This window comes from Prionailurus bengalensis, chromosome D3 (genome assembly GCF_016509475.1).
Source record: "Prionailurus bengalensis isolate Pbe53 chromosome D3, Fcat_Pben_1.1_paternal_pri, whole genome shotgun sequence".
In the NCBI taxonomy this organism is placed as follows: domain Eukaryota; kingdom Metazoa; phylum Chordata; class Mammalia; order Carnivora; family Felidae; genus Prionailurus; species Prionailurus bengalensis.
The window spans coordinates 33,847,418-33,872,563 of record NC_057356.1 but is presented as its reverse complement, the minus strand read 5'-3'; the positions used below and the strand labels follow the sequence as shown (position 1 = coordinate 33,872,563).

The 25,146-nt window shown below is 45.5% G+C and overlaps 1 protein-coding gene across 1 annotated transcript in view; it reads right to left on the bottom strand.

Moving 5' to 3' along the window:
- Positions 1-16,205: 16,205 nt before the first annotated feature.
- The window catches only part of PIEZO2 (piezo type mechanosensitive ion channel component 2), a 487,982-nt gene continuing 479,041 nt past the window's right edge, over positions 16,206-25,146 (bottom strand). The window contains 5 exon segments of the mRNA XM_043558273.1: positions 16,206-17,778; positions 18,873-19,056; positions 21,399-21,478; positions 22,668-22,796; positions 24,668-24,840. Of these exon segments, the coding sequence (XP_043414208.1) occupies positions 17,526-17,778; positions 18,873-19,056; positions 21,399-21,478; positions 22,668-22,796; positions 24,668-24,840 (819 nt within the window). The 3' untranslated portion in view covers positions 16,206-17,525.

Genomic DNA, 25,146 nt, shown 5'->3' with positions numbered 1-25,146 from the left:
GAGTTCTCTGTGTTTCTTGGATTTCAATGCCTTTTTCCTTCCCCAGATCAGGGAAGTTCTCAGCTATTAGTTCTTCCAGTACACCTTCAGCACCTTTCCCTCTCTCTTCCTCCTCTGGAAAACCAATTATGCGTATATTATTTCTCTTTATTGCATCACTTAGTTCTCTAATTTTCCCCTCATACTCCTGGATTTTTTTTTATCTCTCTTTTTCTCAGCTTCCTCTTTTTCCATAATTTTATCTTCTGGTTCACCTATTCTCTCCTCTGCCTCTTCAGTCCAAGCTGTGGTTGTCTCCATTTTATCTTGCAGCTCATTGGTAGCATTTTTTAGCTCCTCCTGCTGTTCATTAGTCCCTTGATCTCTGTAGCAATAGATTCTGTGCTGTCCTTTATACTGTTTTCAAGCCCAGCGATTAATTTTATGACTATTATTCTAAATTCACTGTCTGTTATATTGTTTAAATAGGTTTTGATCAGTTCGTTAGCTGTTGTTATTTCCTGGACATTTTTCTGAGGGGAATTCTTCTGTTTCGTCATTTTGGATAGTCCCTGGAGTGGTGTGGGCCTGCGGGGCACTTCCCTTGTGCTGTCTTGAATAACTTGCATTGGTGGGCGGGGCCACAGTCAGACCTGATGTCTGCCCCAGCCCACTGCTGGGGCCACAGTCAGACTGGTGTGTGCCTTCACTTCCCCTCTCTTAGGGGCAGGATTCCCTGTGGGGTGGCGTGGCCCGTCTGGGCTACTTGCACACTGCCAGGCTTGTGGTGCTGGGGATCTGGCATATTAGCTGGGGTGGGTCGGCAAGGTGCACGGGGGCTGGAGGGGCAGGCTCAGCTCGCTTTTCCTTCGGAGATACGCTTCAGGTGGGGCCCTGTGGCACCAGGAGGGAGTCAGACCCACCGGAGATATGGATCTGCAGAAGCACAGCGTTGGGTATTTGCGCGGTGCAAGCAAGTTCCCTGGCAGGAACTGGTTCCCTTTGGGATTTTGGCTGGGGGATGGGCGAGGGAGATGGCGCTGGCGAGCACCTCTGTTCCCCGCCAATATGCACTCTGTCCTCCGGGGCTCAACAACTCCCTCTCACGTTGTCCCCCAGCCCTCCTGTTCTCCGAGCAGAGCTGTTAGCTTATAACCTTCCAGATGTCAAGTCCCGCTTGCTGTCGGAACACACTCTGTCTGGCCCCTCCGCTTTTCCAAGCCAGAAAGTACTGTGGTCTGAGTCAGGAGACCTGTCCCAGACTGAGTTCTGTGGTTAACCAGCTGTGTGACTTTGGACCAAGAACTTAATTTCTCTGGCACTCTCCTGCCTCATGAAGATGAGGGTGTTATGTTAGATTCTGTCTAGTTTTAACATTGGGGGGGGGGGTTATTTCTGGATCATATCAGCTGCTTCTGAAGGTGACCCTGTGGTAGTGGAAAAATATCTGGACTGAGATCCAGGACCCTTGAGACCGTGGGGTGACAGTAAGACATACCGGGACCTTAACCTTATTAACCTCGGGGACTTAGAAGTACAGAAGTCCATAATGCACAGATAAGACATGAAGTTAGCCCTTGCTAACCTTAAAATTGAGTTTCTGGGCCTATATAGCTGATGACCAGAACTTAGGCCTTGAGGTTCAACCAGGAGATAGCGAAGACGAGGCCTCCAAAGATTTCGGGGAGATGAGCCATGTGCAGAATGGCACATAGTTAATTAAAACAATCTGCAAAAGAAAGGAAGCAGGGAAAAAGAGGAATATAGTATTTTAAATTTAATTCTTTACCCTGTGACAGGCCGCGCCCCAATTTCACGATTATGTATATGGCAATTAGAGTCGTTACTGGCCCAATTCACTCAGACATGACACTTCTCGACCTCGTTTCCTGTAGAGTAAGGGAGTTGGAATAGCCGGCCTCAACCTCCCTTTCAGCTCTACTGATCTGTGATTTAATTTTGCATCCCTGAAATCCTAGGTAGCAGATGCATTTTGACCTGATCTTACCCTCTTTGGGATGGTGACTTGATACTCTTTGTTGGTGGCAGGCTCAGCGGAGGGTGAAGGGCCACCGCGCTGCAGAGCTAATGGTTGCATGAATGCTATTGGGCAGAGAAGCTCATCTCTCAGCCTAGGGCCTCCTTTATTGGTGATAGTTCGGAGAGAAATCTTTGTGCATCCAGAGTACTTGTCTGTTACTGATAGAACATACTGGCAGATACAATGCCCAAGAGGTTCCCAAGCTTGCTTGGCCACCCATCCCCCTTTCATGCACAACCAAAAGTGTCCTCATACAAAATCTGTCCTTTCCACGAAGGACTGACTCCAGATCTTGCCTCCGTTCCTTCCTTCCTTTGGTGAGATGAAAGACGTTTTTTCTATGGACAGCCAAGTTTGAGGCATGATTTTTGTAATCATGCTCCCCTAATTTACCAAGACAACACTTCTAGTAACAATTCTATTAATAGGAAGGATTAAGGCCATTTATAATAACCGTAGCATGGGGGTAGGGTAGAGTGGGGCCTGGGGGGGCACGCATCCACTCCAGCTGGGGGCTCAGCCACTCCAAAGGCACAAGGACTATTAAATGGGAAGGGGGCGGGTCCCCAAATTGGGGTTGGGCAAAGTGGTTACTCCCTAGTTATAGAATTAATGAATCTGATGCCTCTTCTCAAACCCCCAGGAATGGGGGATGCTCTTGCACCGTAGGTTATAGTTGCTTTGATATTTGAGGAGGAAGGCAGAGGTGCCCAAGGTTCCAGGATGGGCTTAACATCCTGTGGTCCCTCATGTGTTGCTTCAGGTGTTTTGTTCTCTCAGCTTCCAAAGTGTTTGTTGAGAAGCAACAAACCGTGGGACAGACATTCTTTGCAAGCGGGGTCAGTGCATTTTCTTGTAAATGTTTAAGAACAAGCTTGGTGACCTTTTGCGTCCAAAGACTGCCCAGTGAAGCGGGGAAAGCCTGAGTTCTCGAGTCAGAAACCTGGGGGTCACATTTAGGCCTCTGTTGTCACATCTGGGTAACTGCTGCTTAGGCATTTCACCTCTCTTTCCCGACTGGTAAGATGGCGGTGGGCCCATCAGTCTCCTCTACGTGAGAGGGTTTTGTGGGGATCAAATGAGATTATGCATGGGAGAATGCTTTCATAAAATCAAATAGTTACATGGATAAAGGTCATATATTTAAGAATTTAACGTTTATTTATTTTTGGGACAGAGAGAGACAGAGCATGAACGGGGGAGGGGCAGAGAGAGAGGGAGACACAGAATCGGAAACAGGCTCCAGGCTCTGAGCCATCAGCCCAGAGCCTGACGCGGGGCTCGAACTCGCGGACCGCGAGATCGTGACCTGGCTGAAGTCGGATGCTTAACCGACTGCGCCACCCAGGCGCCCCAAGAATTTAAACTAATATATAAATGGTATGCTCCCAAGTGTTTGTGTGAGTGAATGAACTTATCTTAAGTGTTTTTAAATGTTTTGTCCACTTTATAAAGCCCACATCTGTGTTCAGTCAAGATATAACACCCTATTTTTGCTGCCCTAATAAGTTGCCACATCATGATTCTGAGCAAGGCACAGAGTAGCCCATGCAGGGGAGGGAGCCCACAGGGATGACTGGGGGCTCTCAAAAGCTTCTCATCTTGGGTCTAGGCACCCCACCAGATCTAAAGCAGATGTGTGACAGGCCAAGGAGCCACTCATTGCTGGGGTCTGGCTGAGATGAGGACACCACTTCTATAAGAGACATGTGAATTCCAGAAACCTCAGTCAATTTCTCCATTTGGAGGGACTATTTAAAAAAGTTGTTTTCGGGGCACCTGGGTGGCTCAGTCGGTTAGGTGGCCGACTTCGGCTCAGGTCATGATCTCACGGTCCGTGAGTTTGGTCCGTGGGTTCGAGCCCCGCGTCGGGCTCTGTGCTGACAGCTCGGAGCCTGGAGTCTGTTTCAGATTCTGTGTCTCCCTCTCTCTGACCCTCCCCCGTTCATGCTCTGTCCCTCTCTGTCTCAAAAATAAATAAACGTTAACAAAAAAAAAAGTAAATAAATAAATAAATAAGTTGTTTTCTAGAAGCAAAAGATTAACAGGTCATCTTGGTGAGGAGCTCTAAAGGATCCCAAGGCACCAGTAGGACATGAGGTCGCGTGGTGGCTGGATGGGTCAGAAGTCATCTGTGACTCTGTGACCTTCCCTGAGATTGGGGCCGTCCTGGGCACATACTTACACCCGTGGTAGTAAGAGCAGAATCAATATTCCTTGAACTGAACTGAAAAGGACAACCTTTCGTCCTTCATTTTACAATTGTATTAGAGGAATTTTGTGGTCCTCAAACACCTGTATTTTGGGAGCTGTAATTTAGAACTAAAACTTATCTACCCCTTTGCTGCCACCTTGCTCCCCATCCTTCTAAAAAACAAAGGAAGTTTAACTTTCTAAGGAAGACATTAACGAAAACATTAGTCTGAATGAAAATAAGATCAGTAGTCAATTTCAGGACAATCCTTCAATGTCTCTTAAAAGAGAGACAGAATAGATCCCTATCTCAACTGCATGATTCTGTGGGAATATACTCCCACAGTTCCTACCGTAGGAAAATCATCTCCCTTGGGGTGGGGAAGTGTGTGGGTGCCCAACCACCTAAACCACAGGCAACGTGAGGGGCCTCAGTAGCAATTCGTAAGCTGGCACCCCATCTGTCCAGAGATGAGTTGGTTGATTCACAGAGTATGTTAAGAAAGTGTGAATTGGCTAAAGACATTTAAACGTTGGGGCATTCCACACAAAAATATGTGTTTCTGACTTCCCTTGAAAAATCCAGAAGACCAGGAAGCCTGGGGCATGTATGTGCACAGGCCAAAAATGGACCTCTTTGCTGGGTGATGGCTGCCACGGGTAATGGCTGGACCCCTTCCCGTCTCCTGCCTGGCCCCGCAGTGATTTGAACTTGTGACTCTTGCTGCTAGGGTCTTTGAGGGAGGAAGGGAGGGGTAAAGTAAGGATAAGTCGTTAGAGATGTTGAAAGCTAAGCTTTCATGGTGAACAATCCAAGCAAGAAGCAATAATTAGGTATTTCAGGGCAGGAAACCTAAACTTTATAAACTTGACTTTTCTTCGTTGATTTTCCAAGTGTATTCATATTATTAAAGTCCTTTAGAAAATCACCAGCGTTTACAGATGGGCTGAGGGTGGGGGAAAAAAAAAAAAAAGACAGAAAATGCTGAGTTGGAGGGGAGGAGGAAAGCTGCCCTTTCACTGTGGCCTTGCAAGGCTCCGCGCTCTTGCTTTGTAACTGTTCCATGGGTCCTTGGAGAGTTTATATATTCTCTATCTGTAGATGGTTGTGTTCCATAAATAACGGACACATCAAACTTCTGAGCCGCCTTGTTCAAATCTCATTTTTATTGCCCTTGGTCTGTAAGTTTCTAAAAGAGCTGTAGGATCATCTCCCACTATGGCTGGGACTTTGGTTTTATCAATTTCTCCTTGAAATCATGTTTCTATATTTTGAAGGGGATATGATTAGGTCCAACTTATTACTATGTCGTTTGGCTCTGTGTGCTTATCGCTACCAAAAATGATAAAATTACTGATCAAAAGGGTACATAAATTTCCTCCATCTGGCGATCGTCCCTGACTGACAGGACTTGGCACTAGTTAGCTATTTGTTGCTGATGTACATGCTTTCGTTTTACCCTAACGCTATCGTGTGAGGCCATAGACATATTGGTATTCCCGATTTACTCCAGCATACATGGATCCCGCACCAGAACCTCAAAGTCTGGGCTCTTTCCTAGGCCCATGCTGTCTCAAAAAAGGCAAGCCAACATCTGAGGCCAAAACAATCGTGCAAAATCCATTCCCCTCGGAGGCTGTTTTGACGGATCTCCGTGGGGCAAAAACTTGTACTAGAAATTAGCTGTTCCGGCTGTGTCTCGCCAGATTGCACAGCACCTGCCTGCTCTTTCATTTACCTGGACCCCGTTAGCACCTGGGAGCACACAGTGGCCCTCAGCCACACCGTCGTGATGAGGGAGAAAGGAATACGAGCTCTGTAGTGGAGATGTTTTCCTAGCTTGTAAACCTTCCTCCTAATTCCTTCCCTGAAATATGCATTCCCTTTGCTGGAGCACATTTCCCAGGTTATTCTCACGAGGGGTCCCATACATCAGCCCTGAGTCTGATGATTCATGTTTATACCTCTGCCTCGTGAAGCTTTTGGCCCGATCCTGTGTTGGTGTTTCTGTGGAGCCTGCCTGACTCCAGTGTGTTCTCTCTGCCAGACCCCAGTGTGGGGAGGCAGCCTGGTGGCACGGTTAGGCTCCCAAGCCGACTGCTGTCTGCAAGGGTTTTTGTTCTGTCTGTTCTGCAGACAGGCTTTACTTTAGTATATCAACTTACATCAGACATTTTTTTCTCTGTTTTCTGGCATTATTATGTTTTTTGTTTTTTTTTTTCCCCTATTTAAAAAAAAATGTTTCCTGGGTTTCTTGTCCCAAGTGCAATGCAGGACAAAAGCTGGTTATTAACTGCTGCGGGCTCAGGGCAGGGCTGAACAATGTGAGGCACAGCCATCTGCAAGGTTCATTAATATTTCACTGCCTTGCATCAGTCTGGGTGCCACGAAGCAGCATAACTCATAACTGAATATTGCTGGTGTGCAGTTCCCTAATGCATCATTAGTGTTTTAGGATGGTCTGGCCCATGGAGCATATGTTGCATATGTGCTGGCAACCTCAGAGGTCAGGCTCTGGGCAGCCCTTCCGCACCAGGGGAGGGGAGAACATGCTGCGCAGAGCAGCCCAGCTGAGCTGTCCGCTAGCCAAAGGCACTGGGAGTTCAGGGAGGTTACCTCAGAACTTTCCATAGCTCAATCCACCTCGGTGTTTGCACGAAGCCTTCCTACACGGAGATGGAACAACAGTCATGGACGTAAAATTCTTTCAGAAAGGACTTCGCTGTACCAACAACATAAAAAGATGAATGCATTATGAAAACAGCTAATAGATGAACACTGATTTTATTTAGGAAGATTTTAAGCAGTGATATTTCCACACTTGGAAGTATAGACATTTATGATTTGGCTTGGCTTTAGGCTTGCAAAAAGCCATCATGGTCCCTAAGTTTTGTGTATTTGGTTGAATACTCCATCCTGTAGACAAGTCAGGGCGGGACTGTATTCTGCCCTGGTCCAGGTACTCTGGACATCACTCCAGGTGATGTCTTTCCATGGGACTCTAAGCCTTTTTTTACTCTCACCCTCTCATATTTCCTATTCACCTGCCCTCCATATATCAAAACGGATGCCTGGATATGATCCACCCGTTGGCATAACTTCAAGACGATGTGTCACCTTTCCTGGTGGGACTTGCGTATATGAATTCTCTCTAGCTGAGGATAGAAAAATTTACGCTTTCTTTTGAAAATCATCTCTCCTGTAATCCAAGGGGGAGGAGGCTGATTTCATGTGAGGTGTGAGAGCCTGCTTAGTATTACTGAATCTACTCCAAGTGGGAGACTCATGGCCTTTTCTAGTTATCTTTGAGGCCACGCTTAGGGCCACCAATTGTGCCTCCTGGATTATCACTTATTCATGAGTCCAACCAGACGTTTCCAATTATTGGCTACTTGGTTCTGAGCCCAGAGACTTCCCTTGTCAGCCATCGTTTTTAGAAGGCTGCAAACATTCTTCACTCTTCTCAGTAAACTTGACCTAGTTTTCCCAATAGGCATTTGACCAACACCGGAGCAAGTGTAACTGATTAGGAAGTGAATGGAAGGGAATGGACCCCTACCTTCTGTCTCTGGAGCTCTAGTTCCCCAATTGCTTCAGACATCCTTTTCATGGGGAGTGGTGGGGACAAAACTTTGGAGCCAGCGTGGCTGGAAGAATGGCAGAACCAGCCTTTATTGAGCATCTTCTATACATTATCATGATGCCTTAGATATAGACGTACCTGGCAAGGCTCAACTCCAGGGCAGAAAGGGAAGGGAGTATCTTCTGACCTGGCTGAGGTTGAAATCATCTGAAAAGGTTTAGACCCTGGCCTTCTAAGTCAGAGTCCTAGGGAGTCCAGAAGTCTGTATTTTTTTAAATTAATTTTTTAATGCTTACCTGTTTTTGAGAGAGAGAGAGAGAGAGAGGGTCAGGGAGAGACAGAGAGAGAGAGACACAGAATCCGAAGCAGTCTCCAGGCTCTGAGCTATCAATACAGAGCCCAGCGTGGGGCTGGAACTCACAAGCTGAGAGATTGTGACCTGAGCTGAAGTTGGATGCCCAACCAACTGAGCCACCCAGGCATCCCCAGAAGTCTGTATTTTTTAAACAAGAGCTGGAGATGATTCTAAGCAGTTTAGGAGCTAGGGAGTTTTAGGAGCCTTTGGGTTAGATGTACTGTCCTTAAACACAGATCCATGACCAATACTTCAGAATCAGCTGGGTGCAGGAAAAAAAAAAAAAAGGTATTTCTGGGCCCTAGATCTCTATGATCTGATGGTTTAGTCTTGTAGGCTTCTGAACTCTGGCTTTTCAAAGCTCTCTGTCGATTCTGATCATCAGAAAGATCTGGAAGCTGCTGGAACAGAGAGGATGGATGGAGAGTAGAAGCCTGGATGCCCAAGAAGGGGTCGCTGTGGTCAGCAAGAAGAAGTGTGGGGGCAGAGCCACAATACCGGCATAGCAGAGGCTTAGGGGACTGGACCAGACAGGTGTCTGCTCGACTCGGTGGCTTGAGTGAATGTCAGACTGTCTGAGGTCCTCAGCCTGAGACAGTATTAGTAACAAATATAAGGCAGGAAAGTTAAAGAGAGCTGAGGTGAAAATCATGATTTTGGTTGGGGGCATATTGAATCTCAGATGCCAGTGGATTATTAACGTAGAATCCCTCTACGTAGAATCCCTCTGAGTGGTTAAGAAATCCCTCTGTGGTTAGAAAAAGCAGAATGGATAGAAAAGAATTAAGACTATACGTCTAAAACTGCCTTCATGGTGGGGACATTGAATGTGGACAAGGGTGACATTCATCATTGATGGTGACATGCATCATCCATGAAGCCAACTTGGAAGAGAGAATCTTCAGAAGAAAAAGGGACCATAGGGAAGTAAACTTGGCATTACTTCCCGTAAGTAAAAGGGTGACTTTATATCTTGGGTGCATAGGGATCTGCAGAAGAAGTTCTGTCCCTGTTAGACGATGGCTTGTCTTGTCTATGACCTGGGACTTGGGTTACTTATGAGAAATAGCTCATATAGTTGATCTTCCACTAAGAGCCAGGCTCTTTACATTCCTTCTGTGACCCTGAATGAAACTCATGGGTTGTTCTGAACTTCAGTGGTCACCTGTCAGTTAGGTTTGGAGACTGACCTCTTACCCAAGGCAACAATGCCATTAATCAGCCTAGAGCCTGATACCTCCTAAGTAATGGAAAGACATCTTTTAAAAATATAACCCAATATATATAAATAACTTATACAACTCTATACACACACACACACTCCTTACACAACCCAAGAAATAATCTGATTTAAAAATGGTCAGAACAGGGGCGCCTGGGTGGCTCAGTCGGTTAAGTGTCCGACTTCAGCTCAGGTCATGATCTCACAGTTTGTGAGTTTGAGCCCCGCGTCGGGCTCTGTGCTGACAGCTCAGAGCCTGGAGCCTGCTTCAGCTTCTGTGCCTCCCTCTCTCTCTGCCCCTCCCCTGCTCATGCTCTGTCTCTCTCTGTCTCAAAAATAAATAAACATTAAGAAAAAAAATAAAAATGGTCAGAACACCTGCACAGACATTTTTCCAAAGAAAACCTACAGATAGCCAACAGACACATGAAAAGATGCTCAAAATCACTCATCATCAAAGAAATGCAAATCAAACCCATGATGAGATATCACCTCTCCCCCGTGAGGATGGCTAGAATAAAAAAGCCAAGAAATAACAAGTGTTGGCGAGCATGTGGAGAAACGGGAACCCCTATGCACTGTTGGTGGGACCGTAAATTGATGTGGCCCCTGTGGAAAACAGTGTGGAGGTTCTTCAAAAAACTGAAAAACAATAATACCAAGTGATCCAGTACTGGATATTGACTCAATGAAAATGAAAACGAAAACACTAATTGGAGAATATTATGTTTGCTGTGGCGTCATTTACAAGAGCCAAGACATGGATGCAGTCCAAGTGTCCATCCACGGATGGATGGATAAGGGGGACACGGTATAGATATACAATGGAATATTACTCAGCCATAAAAACTACAGAGATCTTGCCATTTGTGACAACCGGGTAGGACCTAGAGGGTCTTATGCTAAGTGAAATAAGTCGGACAGAGGAAGACAGATACCGTATGATTTCACTTATATGTGGAATCTAAAAAACCAAACAAACCAAAAGCAGAGACAAATCCATAAAGACGGAGAACAAACTGATGGTAGCCAGAGAGGAGGGGGGAGGGGATGGGCAAAGTGGGTGAAGGGGTGTAGGAGACACAGGCTTCCGGTTATGGAATGAGTAAGTCACGGGAATAAAAGGCACAACGTAGAGAATATAGTCAATGGTATTGTAATAGTTTTGTGTGGTGACAGATGGGAGCCACACTCGTAGTGAACACGGCATAACTTGTCATCACCTTGCCGTACGCCTGACATTAATGTGACATTGTCTGTGGACTATGTGTCTATTAAAAAATATGTGTCTCATCAGCCAGGAATGAGGTGGGAATTCTTTGTAAGACAGCACAGATGTGCCAGTGAGTGTGAATCCTCACATGGGGAGGGTCCGTCCTCTGTCAGGGAACTGCCTGGAGGGCAGATCACGGGAGGCTCTCTTCTCCCTCTTCTCCTCCATTCTGGAAAACCTAAGCTCACTCTCTCAGCCTTTGGCCAATCCGTCTCCTCTCTCTCCCAAGTGGCACCTAAAGCCCGACCTAGCAGGGGTGATGGCCACGTACACGGAAAGCCGGGAAGAACCGAGACAGGGCCACGGTGAGGTAGGCGTGAGCAAACTAGAAAGGATGAGAGGCTGCGGGAGGGGGCGAAGCGTGTGGAGGGCTGACCCGGGTGCTTAGAGGTGTTTGAGACCGCACCCCTGCGCCAAGCCCAAGGATATGGGAAATATACTAGGTGGCTTCTTCCCAGTCCAACCCCTCCACGTTTCTCTATACATTTCATTGCTTGATGTAATTCAACGACTAAATGCCCTTCCGGCATCCATGTGTTTGCTGACATGAGGCTGGGCTCCGACCCCCAAGCCCGACGAGCTCACTGAAATGAAGCTGCCAGGCTGTTCTAGAGCACTTTCTCATAACTAATCCTCGGGCTCTTTCCAGAATTCCTACTCTGGTGTCTCAGCTCTGGTCACCTGGCCTGGGCCTCACCCACATTGCTAGCGATCCCTGGCCATGCCACTCTTCCGTGGGCAGATGGAAACACCTAGGCATCTGACAGCCTCCTGGGTGAAGGTAGCCTTTCAGAAACACTTTCCCAGACCTCAGTGCAGGACAGAGGGCAGGAAAATAGGGGGCCCAGAGCTACCTAAATGACATCTGCAGTTTCCATTCCTCCCATGGCATCCTTACCTGAGACATTTAGCTTCAGTTCCTTCCTTTGGCAAAAGGTTTCAAACTAACGTTTTGCTGTAGCTCTAAATCTTTGCTTACCGTCCCCCGAGACGATGAGAACTTGTCCTGAGTCCTAAGCTCTGGGGTACATGGGTGCTGCAGCCAGGGTGGAAGGAGGGCGCAGCAGGTGCTTGGCTGGGGGCTGTGGCACTCAAGGGCTGGGGAGCTGTGTCCCCCACCCAGCACCTTCTATCCTCCTGGCTGGTATTACCCTCACTGCCGGAGAGAATGAGAATTAGAAATACGGATGGTGTGGAAATCAATGTTCAACAAAGACTTTGGGGAAAGTGTCCCTGCAACCTATTAAACAATTTCCCTAAAAGCTACCAATTTCCCTCACCCCGAAGGTGATTCTTGACACATTTGATGCATTGCTCTAGAACCGCAGAACAGCTTCATTCTATGGGCACCACGGAGTGCTGGTGACATATGCAGATAGCGGTGGCACTACGTCAGGTGCCTCGACATTCCGTCTGCATTTGCTCCCAGAACGGGCTGTCGAGAGGCTAACCTTGCATTCGTGTAGCTGCTCCACGAAGGGCTGCACAGTCCACCCCTCCCGTAGTCTGGATAATCAACTGCACGTGAGGAAGAGCCCTTGCGCAGGAGGCTGATTTTGGAGGTCCAGATAATTGCATGCCGAGGGGATGGTGGAAGCTGTTACCGCAGCTCAGGACTGATACCGCCTCTTTGTAACTAAATAGAAAGTAGACCCAATAACATTCCAGCCAGTAGTAATATGGGCGTGAAGAACAAATGGGAACCGAGAAGTTACTAATTGACCGGGAGGGAAAGAGGAGCATCTCTAATGCATTTTATGGCTGGAGCCGTCAACACTGCCAATCTCCACACTCTGTAAAGAGGGCAACCCCGGCTCCCTCCCAGCCGTGTCTCTCTGAGAGAGGGGACGGGGTGCAAACGTGGATTCCTCCCCAATATGGCAAATGCACCGAGCCAAAGGTAACCGCTTGTTGGGATAGATCTCTCTCTGTTGAGTTAAGATCATGGCTGTGGATTTTGCTTCCCTGGTGCGGACTGACTGCCTTCTCAGCCAGTCTTGGATCAGCATGATTTTCCCCATCAGTTTCACTCAAGCTCCCCTGAGTTTCTGCTCTGGGTTTGCAGTACTCTTGGTGGTTCCGAGAACATGCTTTTGCCTTAGATAACTGGGGAGGCAGGACCTTTGATCATGATGGGTGAGTTCTGTGGGTCCTTTTTGATTTGGGGGCTCTTTAGAAAATGAAGCACCATCAGAAACCTGGTGTTGAATTGAATTGTTGTCTTTTAAACGGTTTTTTGAATTTATTTATTTTTGAGAGCGACAGAGGCAGCGTGAGCATGGGAGGAGCAGAGATAGAGGGAGACAGAGAGGATCCTAAGCAGGCTCCATGCTGCCAGTGAAGAGCCCGATGCGGGGTTGGAACTCATGAAACTGTGAGGTCATGACCTGAGCTGAGGTCAACAGATGCTTAACCAACTGAGCCACCCAGGTGCCCCGAATTGAATTGCCATCGTAAGGACCAAAAGAATCTGTGAAGACAACACAAGCTGCTTTCCTGAAGTGACCTCAATTTCTCTAAGGGGCTGAGAACATCTCTGCCTGAGACTGATCAGAATCAGAAATGGAGGGCTTTAATCTCTTTGACTTTTAATTCGTGAAGATAAGAAAGCTATTAGTGTTCTTGGGTTCTTGGACATTGACTTGATTAATAGTTAATCAATAGTTAATTAATAAATGAATAGTTAATATTTTAACTTCCCTTTCTCACTGAAAAAGGACAGGAGGCTTATATTTCAATTTGGGACAATTACATATTAGTATTTTACTTGTCAAGTGTCTTGATATTGCCACCTTATTTGACTGCAGAACCTCACCTAGGTGATGTCAGCCAAAGTACTGGGACATAGTTTGTAGTGGAAAATTATTTAGAGATTGAAATTTTGGTCTTAGGTATAGAGTAATGGAAGTTACTTAACGAATAGAATGTTCTGAGCTACTTCAGAACCTTCTGGGGACAAAATCTAGACTAACCATTGGAGGTCCCATGAAGATGTCCCAAGAAGCAGTGTGGCTGGTGTTGAAGGATGGCCTCATTAATGTGGGTGCACCCACATTAAATACCACAGGTATTTATAACTTGAAACGATGCTCTAAGCTAATGAAAAATAGCTTATTTTTTTACAAAAAATTCTTCTTCCTCCAAACAATGTAGGCTTCCAAGAACTAATCGCTTGTGCACACTGTCCTAAAGCACCTTTATTGCAAGTAATTGATTTAAGCAAGCCAGGGAAATGTAAGGCTGTTATCCCTAACTGTGAAATTAAATGTATTCTTCCTTGTTGAATACTGTGATTCTCTGTCTGCCCCTCTCTCCTGCTCCTGCTTGCTCCCTCTCCCTTTCTCAAAACAACAACAACAACAAAACTAACAGATAGAAACTGCTTCTCAGGACCAGGCCCCATGCCTCGGGGGCACTGCTAGGAATAGAGGGGGCAGAACAGGTGCCGATGAGAAGAGAGAACCATGTAGAGGCTGGGTGGGCCTCACGGAGAGGTGAGCAGAGCTGGGGGCTTCAGAATGGAAGACATATTTGTGGACACTCCGGGACTGTGGGAGGGGTCTCCAGAGTCGCAGAGCCAGAAGAGCCATCCCCTGACCCAAAAGTTGGGAAACTTAGTGCCACACCCCAAGGAGCCACAGAAAAGGGCTGTACTTAAATACAATATCAAATTCGTATCAGTAAAAAGAATAAAGAGCAGAATCAGGTCCCTAGAGACAATACAAGTTTACCAGAAAGGCATGGCCGCAACAACACGGGTGAAAGCTATAACCCAGTATTTCAAACAGACAAAAATAAATTAGCAAGTAATACAAGATACCAAAGAACAATAGAAATCAGGATTTGAAAGCCAGTGAAAAAGGAAAATAATCATTTTAGAAAGGATCACTAAACTAGAAGGACAATATGACAGTTCTGGCAAGGGACAGGGCCGCCTTATGGATGGAGCCACATTACAGATGGGGTCACCTTATGCACAGGGTCACCTTATGGAAAGGGTAGGCTGAGAGAGGAAGGCTGCGGCTATACAGTGGGGGAGGGAGGCAGACGCTGGTGCTCAGGGGTCCCGGGGGGACCAGACCGAACAGTAAAAGAGGTAAATGCGGCAGCTGGGACCAGAGCAAGGCTGGTAACGAGGACGCTGGGCCCCTATGGCCGAGGGTCTGGCTCACCCTGCCCGGCTCCCTGCCTCATTGGGACAGGGGCCAGATGAGGGTGAGGGGAACCTAGAACAGGTGGTGGAGGATAGATGCTGAGTATTATGTCTGGCTTCAAAACCAGCTGCGGCAGCAGGGGCCGGATCTCCTGCGTCTTACTCTTCCCTCATAAGGGAAGTAAGTCCTCACAATCTTCTTACAAGAAGCCAGCGGGTCTGAGTGGCCCAAGGATAGACAGTGATGGATACTGCAGTCTCCACGAATGCCCTCTGCACGCCCACACGCCCGTGCTCATGGGTCAAGGCTGTGCCCCTCCTTCCAGGGAGTAGGCTCCCGCCTCATCAAAGGTGAAACCCGCACAGGGAGTGGCGGTGGCAACAACTTGCTGTTCCAGCATCCAGTTGCCATGCCCTTGCCCGGGACGAGGCAGAACCACCCTAGATCTCAAGTGCCCTGAAGGGTTGGGTGACGTTCAGCTGCAGCTGCGTGACGGGGCAGCACGTCCCTCTGCTCAATCCTGCCTTCCTTGCTGACCAGTGTAACTCCCGGACCACTGCCCCAAACGTCCTTGGTCCAGGCTGTTCATTTCGGAGGCCGTCTCCAGAGAACCCAATCTAAGGTGGCAGGCCACTTTCACAAGGAGCGTCCGCCGGGCCGGGGCTTGGAACGTGGCTGGCTACAGTACGACGATCCCTTCATGTGTCAGATACGTGGGGCTGAGAGGGGACAGGGCCTGCTGGCCCGGGGGTTCCCTGCCCAACGGTGGCCTGGCCAGGCCTGCGGACCTCCTCGCTGTCTGCCATTTCCACTCTAGCACATGCCTCCCCGGAGGAAGCGCCTCCTTTCTACAATCCTTTATTTCTATCTTTTATATTTCCTTCTATACCCCCCCTCCCCCCACACATACAGGAAGCTTCTTCTTGAACCCTGGAAATTGCTCTCTTGAAGAGCATTACCATTCTGGTATAGTTTGACTTTCCACTTTCTTCTCGGGAGGATTTCCTACTTCTCCTCTTTCCTGAATGTGTCATAACTTGCTCTCTGGAAACTCCCTTGAGCTGCCCTGTTTCCAGAGAAAGAGTTCACAACCCGGAATACGCACAAATGATTCTTCGTGTTGTTGGGAAATCCGAGTGTGGGCCACAGTTTGTGGTCTGAGTTTACTGCTACGACGACTGGAGGAGCTGATTGCCACAGGGTGGGAAGTACGCTGGCTTTCCCGCCTGAAGAAAAATATGCACCAGTTCTCTAGAAGACCCCGAACACCGTCTGATCTCTGTTTTTTTTTAAAGCTCCATATTCCCTTACCATGATTTTTTTAAACTCCTTGTACACAGTATTGAAAATAGTAATTCTTTCCTACTTCACGCAGAGGAGGCAGAATGAAGACTATTCTTGAAATGGCTTTGCAAGATGTGCTTTATTTTAAGTCAGTCCTGAACCCAGACTACATAGGATCATTTTTCTGGACACGTTCTAGTCCATTTAATGACTCCTCAGAAACTGTATTTTAATACAGAATGAAAACTACATTTCAATCATAAATTTTCATGCTACATTGTTATTTAATGATGAGGTTGTATTACCAATAATAATAATTTAAGAAAAGGCCGTTTTTTTTTTATTTCCCCAAGCTCAATATACATATTTCTTCCATAACTATGAACTTAAAAAACCCGTCTCAGATGTAAAAATGTGAATTGGAATATGTAAACTCTCCGATATACCTGAAAAACAGGAAGGAAAATGTCACATACTGGAAAAAACCATTGCCTTAAATCATCGAAATGGGAAAAAGCGTGTTGAGGGATGGGGAAAAAGGTAGAAGGGCGTTCATGACCTCAGTTGGGAAGAGTTACAGAGTCAGAGATTTCCACACCCAGCTGGGCGCCATTTTCATCATTCTACCTGGAGCCTGTGTCTGAGGAGGAGCCGAACCCGGAAGCATAACAGCCACCACTGAAGCGAGTCATTTGCTGGGCCTCGACAAAACCGGTGTCCCCATTTTTGTTTTGCTGCTTTTTTTTCTTTTTTCCTGAGAAGTCACTGGTGTTGAATGGAAAGATTTTTTTTTTTTTTTTTTACTAGTCTTCAGTTAAGATAAGGCAGTAAGAGTGTCACTAATGTTAACTTTTTGCTTAGAATGAGGCTCGTTCGTCCACTGGTATCTTCATGGGTCTTTGGCTCCCTCTCTTGTCCCCCCCCCCCCCCCCCCGCCCCAGAAATCTCTTCAGGAGTTTCAGCCTCCTATTGCTGTTGCGTGTTTTCGGGGCGTGCTGAGGCCCATCTGTTCTCCCCACAGCAGCTTCCCCGTTGGCAACAGGGTGCGGCCTACTGAACTAGAGCATCTCTTCAGGAAGTGTGCGGGCTCCGCCCAGAAAACCATGGGCAACTTTCCTTTTCCCTTCTTCTCTCCTGTTTCTCTGAGGGAGGAGACCCATAAATGATTCCTTTGCATCGTCAATCAGAATGCAAGACACTGTTGACTATATCATAAAACAAATAGCCCTGATTTTGGAGAAATGGAATTACAAATAACATTTTCAACAACGCCTTCATTTACAAGGTAGCTTAGACTGCAGAAGGAAGTCAGCTCCTTTTGACCGCCTGTCAGAAGAGAAACCATTTCCATCCAACTAGAAATGCTTAGCTCTTATGAGGATATTGTGCTTTTTTTAAAATTCAAATGTTAATTTGATCTGCAGTCTGTGTCTTAAAGCATCAATTTGTTTTTTCTCTAGTCCATTTGATCATGGTTTCTGGTGAGCGGTACAGGAATATTAATTTGGCATAGAGATCTTCCTCGAGTTCCAGTTCCCCTGTCTCTCGAACTAAAAAAATATCTGTGCACAACTTCAGAATTCGGTCCACATTTGGAAGCTCTTCAAACATGATGGAGTGAGAAATCCCACTGAAGAATTCACGGACAAACTTCCCAATCACAAGGACAACCGAAGCATACAATCCCATGATACTGGGGGAAAAAAAAAAAAAAAAAGGTAGCTAGAAATTCTATCTACCAGTTAAACACAGTTAATAGAACACGTCTAAAAGAAAAAAATAACAAAATTTCTCTAGAGTTTTTCCCTTTGGTGAAAACATTTACTCTGTTTATTAAAAAGGTAATTCAGGGGCACCTGGGTGGCTCAGTTGGGTAAGCAGCCAACTTCAGCTCAGGTCATGATCTTGCGGCCTGTGAGTTCAAGCCCTGCATAGGGCTCTGTGCTGACAGCTCAGAGCCTGGAGCCTGCTTCCGATTCTGTGTTTGCCTCTCTCTCTGCCCCTTCCCTGCTTGCTCTCTGGCTCTCTCTCTCTCTCAAAAATAATAAACATTAACAAAAAATTTTTTTAAAGGTAATTCATATTCCTTGTGTAAACACACTTTATACATTACAGTGCTTTAAGACTTGAAAAATAAAAGTGTCAAAAAAATCTCAATTCTGGAAACAACCAATGCTAGTAGTCTCATGCATGAACTTCAGGGGGTTTTACTGCAAATATTATATAAAGAAACCACATAATATACTTGATAGAAATGCAATTGTACTATATATACTTTTCTGCACCTAGCTATTTATTTTAATACTATAATTCTGCATAGACATTGACTTCTTAACAGACTTTCATGTCTTGTAGGGGATGCGTGTGTCTTAGAATGTAAGCATCAGAACACGGTGAAATGATAGCATCAGACCATTTTGGACATTGGACCATGTCCAAAATTGCGATGCTTGACTGAGCATCTGCTGAGGTTAGAAGGCAATCTATATGGAAAAGAGATAACCCTACACCAATTTCTAAGTTTAAACATTGAGTTACATCAAACGTAACAGGAAGACGTGGAGTCAAGAAACCAGAACTATGACTTCTAGTCCTGTCCTTAATGGTGTTGTTCACCCCAGGCATTTTGACTTCTTTGGGACTCTGGTTCTTGAAGGGCCAATGATCTATGAATTTTAACACTGCAGCTGTTAAGTTCAAGAATTTTAGGAAGGTACAAAGCTTCCCATCAACTTTATATGACACAGAAGTAGGCTCTTGTGACTGCTAATTGAAATGCATCCTTACCCATAGCCAGCCAGGAACCCCAGACTGGGCGGGCTGACTTTGTCATTGAAGACCACCAGTTCCAAGGCCTGAGCGTGCTGATTGTATATTCTGTTTCCAGTCAGGTTGAGAACCCACCACTCACTGTTAGATTTAGTTGTATTGTCTCTGGACAAAATAATGGTGATATTCATGAAGTTATTTTCTGCAAGACGAGAAAAATGAAACCAAGTTAGCATAAGCATATTAAGATTCAATGCACACAAACAGTTGTCAGATGGCAGAACCTGATTACCACTATCCGTAGCGTGTGATGCCAGGATGAGTAGGGCACATGTTAACAGTGTGAGTGGAGAAAGAAAAGTGGGCCGCAGGTGTGCATAAGACCCACGTGATATATACGTGATATATACGTGAGTATCACACGTGCTTAATATACATGAGTATATTTCTTTGCTAATAATTCCAAGCAACTAGTTAGACATTTAAAAACCCAGATCACTGACTTTTTATTGACTTGACTAATCCAATCATATTACTAGCATTTATTGAGTGTCTTCTGGGAGGAAGGCCCTCTGTTAGGTGATCAGGGGTTACAGAGTTGAATACAGCACAATTCCATATCTCAATGGGAACAGGCCATGTACATGAGCACAACTTATGGGCACGTGGCAACCACTATTAGACCTGTGCTGACAAGGAGAGAACAATTTTGGTTGGTAGGATCCATGAGGGCTTCCCAGATGACATGACTTCTGAGTTGAATTTTGCTGAGAACATCAGTAAAGTGGAGATGGAGAGCGAGAGGAGGTTATTTCTGCAAGGATTGATGGCATGAAGCTCAGGAAAGTTCTGAAAACCCATGATGTGTGGTTAATGATTGCTTGTGTTGGAGCTTAGGGTGAATATGGAAGAACAGTAAAAGGGCCAACAGAAAGCTTGGAGATCTCTGTGTAGGCCTTTCTAAGAAAATACCACCACTGCCAATGATAATATGGCCTCCACTGAGAATCATGGTGGTGGACTATAAACTCTGTGAGGGTGGGGGCCGTGGCTGCATTATTTCCTGCTAAATTCCTAGATCAAAGGAATCTAGGACAGTGTGTGGCAATGTAAGTTTATTGGATGGATGGATGGATGGATGGATGGAGAGTGAGGCAGGAGACTCATAAAGATAAAGAAACCCCTCCTCAAGAAGAATGTGAACCACTGAGAATGCTCAGGAAGAAAAACAGAACCTTGGTTCTGAAGTCTAGAGAGTTCTGAAGGGGGACATCTGGCCCATGTTTGGATCTAGTTTGTCCACGTACTGGTTGTATAACCTTTGCTGAGTAATTCACACACTGGGCCTTGGTTCCCCCTTTGCAAACTGGTGATAACCACCAACGTATGCTAAATAGGCCTTATGGTAAAGATCAGAGAGAACTCAGTAAAGCTAATCAGAGAAGTTGTTGTGTCGGCAGGACCTGAGAACACCAAGACCTGTGGTGTGGGGAAGGGGGACTTCACAGGCTGAACCTCATGAGGAAGAAATGCACAGAGATGTGGGGGCCCGCCCACCCTTGTCTTCGGAACCTCTATGCTGCCTCTACTTCTTGAGATCTCCTTGGGGGCGTCTACCTGTTTACCTACGCAATCCCCATCTTTCCAGCTAAACATGAACCATGGAGAACCTCGTCTCCAGTGCCTGGCATACTGCCTGGTGACAATGAGCAACCCATGCTGGCAAAGGAATGAATGTGACTTGGATATATACCGCATTGTCCTTCTACTTTTACCATCCACACCCATCTGTTCTGGTCCAGGCAACTGATGAAGTCAAACAATGCTTCATAATTAATGCTTAAGAATTCCATATCATCATCTTACTACCATCTCTGTTATTTGGGGTAAATACAGTCCCTAGAGACTACTGTTGCTACTTAACGACCCTTGGGCTGAATCACACACATTTCCTGCTACCTTTTTATTGTACTTATCGTGGGGCCTTCATATTTAAATTTTTTTTTCAACGTTTATTTTATTTATTTTTGGGACAGAGAGAGACAGAGCATGAACGGGGGAGGGGCAGAGAGAGAGGGAGACACAGAATCGGAAACAGGCTCCAGGCTCCGAGCCATCAGCCCAGAGCCTGACGCGGGGCTCGAACTCACGGACCGCGAGATCGTGACCTGGCTGAAGTCGGACGCTTAACCGACTGCGCCACCCAGGCGCCCCGGGGCCTTCATATTTAATACTGCATGAGGCCATTTTCTGCCCAAGATATGGACGTTAATAGAAACAAGTAAACAGACTAAGGCACTAAATGTGGATTTAAGCCCATCAAGTTCTGTATCAATGAAAACAATGAAGAATATGGCTTCTGGTGACTGACTGATTCCTTCTGGCTGTGGAACGCAGCTGGGAGTCTCATGCTTCCTATAAGCTCTGTCTCACAGAGACAGAAAACTGGAAAGAAGCTCGAGAAAGGTTGAAAATGCAAACTGTAGAAGTTGAATAAAAGAAGGTTAAAAAAAAAGTTCTGAAATAATTCCTTCTCAGCCTTACCAGACAAAAGTTGCTTTATAGGTTTTGAATTCGAATCACTAGGTGCTTTCACGTAATATGGGTAGATCTTTTCTATAGTCCTGTATGTTAAAAAAAAAAAAGGAGGGGAAGCATAATTAAGTTTTAGTTGTTTTACCCACATAAAATTGATTTTTTTTGTTGCTACTTTGACCTCATATCAAACGATAATGGTGAATCTTTGTATATGTATACAATATGATGTCATCGCAATTTATGGGTTCCATTATAACTAGAATTCTCTGAAGCCAAAGAAATTTTACCTGTTTCTATTCGAATACTCAAGTAAACTCTGTACATGAGCAGTTTATGACTTGAAAACTGCTACAGAGATTTTCCATGACTGTGACTGTTTCTGAAGCAAGGGACTGTCTTTCTTGCTAGGATCTAGGTCTGTACTCTCTCTCTCTAGATATATCTATAATCAAGTGGACGGCATGAATCTATCTAGTGACAAGACTGAGGCTTGAGGGGAGAACTAGTGGCCTGGACCTAACCCTCCCTCTGCCAAGGACAAGCTAAGTGACCTGAGCAGGTCGCTGTGTCTTTCTAGGCCTGCCTGTTCTCTCATGAAATAATGGGGGAGGAACTGACAGTCTTTGAGGTTCCTTCAACTTTAGTGATTAACAAAGGCTGTCGTAGGGAGCACGTCTGAGGACTGCATCATGGCGGCTTATATTCACTGCATTAAAGTGGGGCCAAGGCAGACTGGAGGTCAGAACTAGGCATTGGCTGGTGGACGTCTGGAATACTTCATTTAGTGGTTTTATACCAATAGCATTTTTTCTCCCTCCTGCTTAGAATCTAGACATCACAGCTTATATCTGTTTGAAGTGGAGTACTTATACGGCAGGAGAATATATTAAGATGTAGATCCCCCCCCCCCCCCCCGGCAAATTTCCTTTTACCCCTTATCTTCCCCTCATCTCCCATCCATTCAATGACCCCAGGCCAGGGGGTCATAGTAGAGGAGGGGTATCCCAGGGGCTTTTTCTGGCTTTTGGTGATTATGGTCAGATAAGAGCAAAGTTTGCTACCCAGGAACAAGGTCAGTACTCCCAGGGCTAGGTGGACAGAGTACCGGGGGAGGAAAACAGAGCTGCCTTAATGTAACACAATGAGGCCTCCAAGTAGAGATTGACTTGAGTTACTGAAGAAAGTTGCATTTCTGGTATACGTGAGTTTGCAGATGCAGATTTTGTACCAGACATATCCATCTATTAAAGCTAATTAACAGGAGCAATCACTTACACTGGTGTTCTTGAACTTTCCGTGTTGTTGCCGGCTATCATTTTAGCTATATGTTCTCGTGTGGTATTTTTAAGAGGAAAAGAAAGCTTATCGGTTGCAATTTCTGCCTTTGCACCCAAACTCATGTTTCTGTGAAGAGAAATAAAAAGGCTCAATGTCAGTGATTACTTGGAAGTCTAGAAGAGACGTTCAAAAATTCACTTGACTCTTCATTTTATTAATCTCACCAAGTCTTCCTTGGATCCACAACTGTCACCCCCAACCTTTTCTGTCCACCTCACCTTTACGTCCAGCTTCTTAGACAACCAAGTTAGTAAAGCCCGGGGAGGCCACAAACACCTTTAAAACAGATGGCAGGTGAGAGGGCAGAGTCTGTTGACTAGAAGAGAAACCGTCTTGATGCTCTGATAATGAGTTTCTGAAACACTTTTTTTTTTATTAATCTAGTGAGGTTAGTCTCCATGGTGACTAATAGAATCCATGCTTTTAAAGAATGTTCCATCAAGAGTTGATCTTTAATATTGTTATTTATTATTATTATTATTATTTTGGTAGCTCTTCAAAGAAAAGGCTAGAAAGTGAATTTTGGCAGTACAGGATTTCATGTGAGGAATTTGGGATGTTCTAAAGGAGAAAATAAGATGAAAGAAAGAGTTCTTTCAATTCTGAACAGCCCCCTTTCAGATATTTCTTTACTGTTTCCTTGTAAGTTCACTTTAGATTGGAGAAACCTTCTTCTGTACCTGTCAGAATTCTTTCTTAATTTTATCCTAGAAGCCAGGAACCATGAACCCAATGAACCTGTCACTTGACTGCTGGCATAGAATCCTGAATCACAAGACTATGACAAATACAAACAAACAAACACTAAGCCAACCAACTAGTGTATTGTGTTGAGGTTCCCCGATTGCTTCACTAACACATTGGGCTTCTGAATGCAAGAACTTTTCTTAAGACATGCTCATGAATGGATAAGGAAGATGTGGGGTGTGTGTGTGTGTGTGTGTGTGTGTGTGTGTGTGTGTGGAATATTACTCAGCGGTAAAAAGGAATGAAATCTTGTCATTTGCACAGACATGGATGGAGCTAGAGAGTATTATGTTAAGCAAAATAAGTCTGTCAGAGAAAGAAAAATACCATATGATTTCGCTCATGTGCAGGATTTAAGAAACAAAACAAGTGAGCAAAGGGGAAAAAAAGAGAGAGGCAAACCAGGAAAGGGACTCTTAGCCACAGAGAACAAACCGACGGTTACCAGAGGGGAAGTGGGTTGGGGGATGGGTGAAATAGGTGATGGGGATTAAGGAGGGCACTTGTGAGGTGCACCGGGTGTTGTATGGAAGTGAAGAATCCCTATGCTGTACAGCTGAAACTAATATTACACTGTGTGTTAACTAACTGAGTTTAAATACAAACTTAACAGAGATCAACAAGTGCAGTAGTGGCCACGCGCTGGCCATGGGCTCAGGTTGGGTAAGAAGGAATCTCTCTCAGCTCTCCCATCTTGGGACTCCCAGGCTGCTCTCACATCTCCTGCTTCGAGAAAAGATCTGACAGGACCTCCCTACCTTGGAGGGATTCGAGTGAGAATTTGGGTTCCCGAGACTGCCAATTCCTTATTGCTAAGACCAAATGTCCACCTTTCAGGGAAATCTTACAATCATCCAGACCATTTCATTTTATAAGTCATGACACTTTTTCTTTTTGCTTTACCTCTCTCTCTGTCTCATTCACAAAACTCACTGCCAGCCTCTCTTTAAAAACTGGAGTGAGTAGAAAAAAGGAAAACTAAGAAGTTCTTATTTTTGTCAGAGATTCCTAGGCAAACTGTTATTTAGTAAACACAGATGTTAGCTGTAGCATCGAGTGAACGTTCCCAAAGTGTAATGTCAGCTATACACCACATCCATCGACTTTTTCTTTACTTCTATCCACCCACCCCCACCCCGAGTTTAGATTGGGGGGAAAGGGGAAATTATGCATGGAAATACAGTAACTACCTCTGAATACTCCATGAAAAAACAACAGAGAAGCTACTATTGGGGTCCATGAGTTCGCTTATCATTTTCTGCTTACTGGGAGGGCTGATGGTCCACAAAGAATTTGAGTTTCCTTCCAGTTCTGCTACAGTTATGTCTTCTTTTTCATAATTTTCCAGAAATTGCATAGCACCCTGTATGCGCACAAATACACATGCATAAATAGATCATATATATGGGGATGTACAAATAAAAATTTTTCAAAAATGTTTATTTAGTTTTGAGAGAGAGACACAGCGCGAGCAGGGGAGGGGCAGAGAGAGAGGGAGGCAGAATCTGAAGCAGGCTCCAGGCTCTGAGCTGTCAGCACAGAGCCCGACGTGGGGCTCGAACCCACCAACCTTGAGATCATAACCTGAGCCGAAGTCGGACGCCCAACGGACTGAGCCACCCATGTGCCCCCTGTGGTGATGTACAAATAAAGTGATTACTGATTACTG